The sequence below is a fragment of the Musa acuminata genome, chromosome BXJ2-4, assembly GCF_036884655.1.
Source record: "Musa acuminata AAA Group cultivar baxijiao chromosome BXJ2-4, Cavendish_Baxijiao_AAA, whole genome shotgun sequence".
Lineage (NCBI taxonomy): Eukaryota > Viridiplantae > Streptophyta > Magnoliopsida > Zingiberales > Musaceae > Musa > Musa acuminata.
In genome coordinates this window covers 14,359,825-14,362,889 of record NC_088341.1, presented here as the reverse complement: position 1 = coordinate 14,362,889, position 3,065 = coordinate 14,359,825, and the positions used below count along the sequence as shown (strand labels likewise).

The following is a 3,065-nucleotide window of genomic DNA, read 5'->3' as shown; positions in this document are numbered from 1 at the left end:
TGAGTACTCTTGGAATTTTGCGTAGCTCAATTATGTTGCTCTTGCAGCTGACAATGAAAGGTTGTTCATCGGATCGGTCGTATTAATTAATACGATTAAAGATGAGGGTAGTAGCTGCTGATGCCGCGACCGGACAAGCATCCTGTGTTTCTGTGTTTATCGTTTTGATGAGACAATCTTAATCTATTATATCAAATAAGGAGTTGGGAGTTTAGAAGTGCTACCCGTGGCGGTGCTACCACACGGATGTTGCTTCGCCGTGAAAATTATGAAAAATTGTCATGTCCTTCCCATTGGTTGGATTTTTGTTCTACTATCACAAAAGTATATCTATTTATCCGTCCATCTCTGTCACCAATTGACCACTAAACCAACTGGCGACACGTCCCACGCGGTTCGCCACCACAATTCCGGTTACCCGTGGCGGTTCGCCACCCCCTAATTATTCTCCTACTACCACTTCAGCGGTGCGTCTCATTGTGCGTGTCACACGGAGAGAGAGAGAGAGAGACGTCGTTGGCAATGGAGGCGTCGAGGCAACCCAACTCCAACCCTCCCCGACTCGCCAACGGTAATGGCACCGCCAACGGCGGCGCCGCCACAGCCAACGGGGCGCGACCCACCTTCCCGCCAACCAAGGCCCAGCAGTACCGCCTCCCCTACCGTCCCCAGCCGCCGCCGCCCCGCCGCCGCCGCCGCCGGGGATGCTGCTGCATCTGCTGCCTCTGGCTCACCCTCTTTCTCATCGCCCTCGTCTTCCTCGCTGCCATCGCCGCCGGCGTCCTCTACGTCCTTTACCGCCCCCAGCACCCCACCTTCTCCGTCTCCTCGCTCCGTCTTGCCGCCCTCAACCTCTCCGCCGCCGACCTCCTCACCTCCCGCCTCGATCTCTCCGTCACCGCCCGCAACCCCAACAGGAAGCTCGTCTTCGTCTACGACGACGTCGCTATCTCCGCCTCCTCCGGCGGGGTCACGATAGGTGAGGGGACGATCCCGGGCTTCGCACAGGGCACCGACAATACCACGGTGCTCAAAACCACCGTGTCGAGCTCAGGGCGGAGCCTGGACCCGACGGAGGCGTCGGATCTGAGAAAGAGGAAACGGTACCCCTTGGAGATCGAGCTCGACACCAGGGCCGGGGTCAAGATCGGAGGGTTCAAGTCGAAGCGCCTCGGCATCCGCGCTTCGTGCGACGGGATTGAGGCGGTGGTCGCCAAGGGCAACGCCACCGCCACAACCACCGGGTCGGCCAAATGCAAGGTGAAACTTCGAATCAAGATCTGGAACTGGACGATCTAGAAACAATTACTGGCTATCCAGGTTAAAAGCAAGGAAAATAAATTAGATTAGAAGGAAGGTATCTATATTGATTTTTTGCCCCCCTTCTCTCTCTAGTGGAGTACAGTATTTTTTTCCCCCTTTGTAAACCTCCCTCTATTTGATTTGTCAGTTCCGATGGCCTTCTTGGATCTTAATATTTGTGTTCTTTGGTATTTGGGGATTGGAATTCTTCGATGATCTATGTTGACAATTTGCCTTGATTCTTCGCCTTCCTCGAATCGTCGTTATCACTTTCGAATGGACACTATCAAAAGTAAACAAGGGTGGTGGAGGGAATATAACAAGTGGAGGGCATGCTTTCATGGTGATGTTAAGTGTCGCTAACACCACTTGCATTGGCACATGATAGAAAGGGGCTCCACGGTCTGGTGGTGGTGGTGGTGGTGGTGTTGTATGTGGATAAGTGTTGTGTCACGATGGATCCATGTCAGTAACAACGCCACTGATGGGTACTGCAGAGGGAGCGTGCGGTGCACCGCCGTGGTGTGGACTGAGTGTGGTGGGCTGGCTTTAGAATTTTTTTTTTTTTCCAATTTAACCGCGTGGGTGGGCGGTCGAGTACTGATGACGATGTGTTTTTGTGCTGCATCGGGCGCAAGAATTCACAATCTATGTAGCGTATGTAATATACCGAATCCTAAAGAAGCTTCGGTGCGAACGAGTTCATAAGATTAACCTCACGGGATTGGTAGTAGAAAGTACGCATGCTTAGTAATTGCGTTTATCAGATAACGACCATCATATAGACACGTTTAATATCCTCGACCGTGCTTGACACTTTGGTTTGGTTGTTTATTATGGATGGCGATTAAAAATCCCAACCGCGTAAGCCTTGTAGTCGGTTCTTCCTCTGGGAATGGGAATAGCCGGGAGTAGGACGCGTTGCAGAGATCAGATACGCACCTGAGAGCGCACGTGAGGGCACGAGGTCGATGGACTTGGGGTGGATGACCATTGCTTTGGATGCGAAGGAATTCCCAACATGTGGGTTTGGAAGACCTCCCCCGTGTGCGGGTTTTCCTCATTTCTAATCTTCCGCGTCAAACAGCTACGCCTATCGGGCATCATTATCTTCACTTTTTAAGCCAGCCAACAATGGGGAAAAGATCTAATTGAGAATATTCTAATACCGTCCACTCAATAATAGTAGATAGTCACCTCAAAGTTGATGTAACATTTTGGAACTGACGAGGTGCACGCATGTGGTACGAGCTCGATATGATGTGATAGGCTCAATGATAATATGCGATGGTGCCTCCGTTGCCCGAGGTCGTACAAGACGGTGTCACACGACACAGAGCCATGTGGGTCGATCTACACGTGTGGAGTGCACGAGCTAGTCGCCCGGAGTATCGACGATCATCAACGACCTACGTATGATCAACGCTCGATGATAGGTATAAATAATGATCCCCTGGTCAGTGATAGGGAGGACCAAAAACACCCTTAAACTCACCTCGATCTAACTTGAGCTTTAGAGGGGTCGAGTTAGGGATCCCCCTCCCGACATTGACCTTTTGTGTAGGAAAGTAACACTGAAGATAGAGCTCAAATCTTACATCGGGTTAGTCTAGGAGGCGTCAACCCCAACCCGACCTTATCCTTCCATCACCACCTTAGACATCCACGTGGATGCCCTCACACGATCGGAACCGAACCGAGCCGTATCGGCTCCTGGAACACAGCATGAAGACACCAATATTTTTGGCACTAGGAGGGCCCGA

The 3,065-nt window shown here is 51.5% G+C and overlaps 1 protein-coding gene across 1 annotated transcript; it reads left to right on the top strand.

The window, feature by feature from the left end:
- The first annotated feature begins 439 nt into the window (after positions 1–439).
- Positions 440–1,493, top strand: LOC103981759 (NDR1/HIN1-like protein 6). Its single transcript, XM_009398493.3, has one exon. The coding sequence runs from the start codon at positions 523–525 to the stop codon at positions 1,297–1,299; it is 777 nt and encodes a 258-aa protein (XP_009396768.2). The 5' UTR covers positions 440–522; the 3' UTR covers positions 1,300–1,493.
- The last annotated feature ends 1,572 nt before the right edge of the window (positions 1,494–3,065 follow it).

Bases quoted from the DNA above. Each gene is read 5' to 3' on its own strand.
- LOC103981759 (XM_009398493.3), top strand. From the start codon at position 523: ATGGAGGCGTCGAGGCAACCCAACTCCAACCCTCCCCGACTCGCCAAC.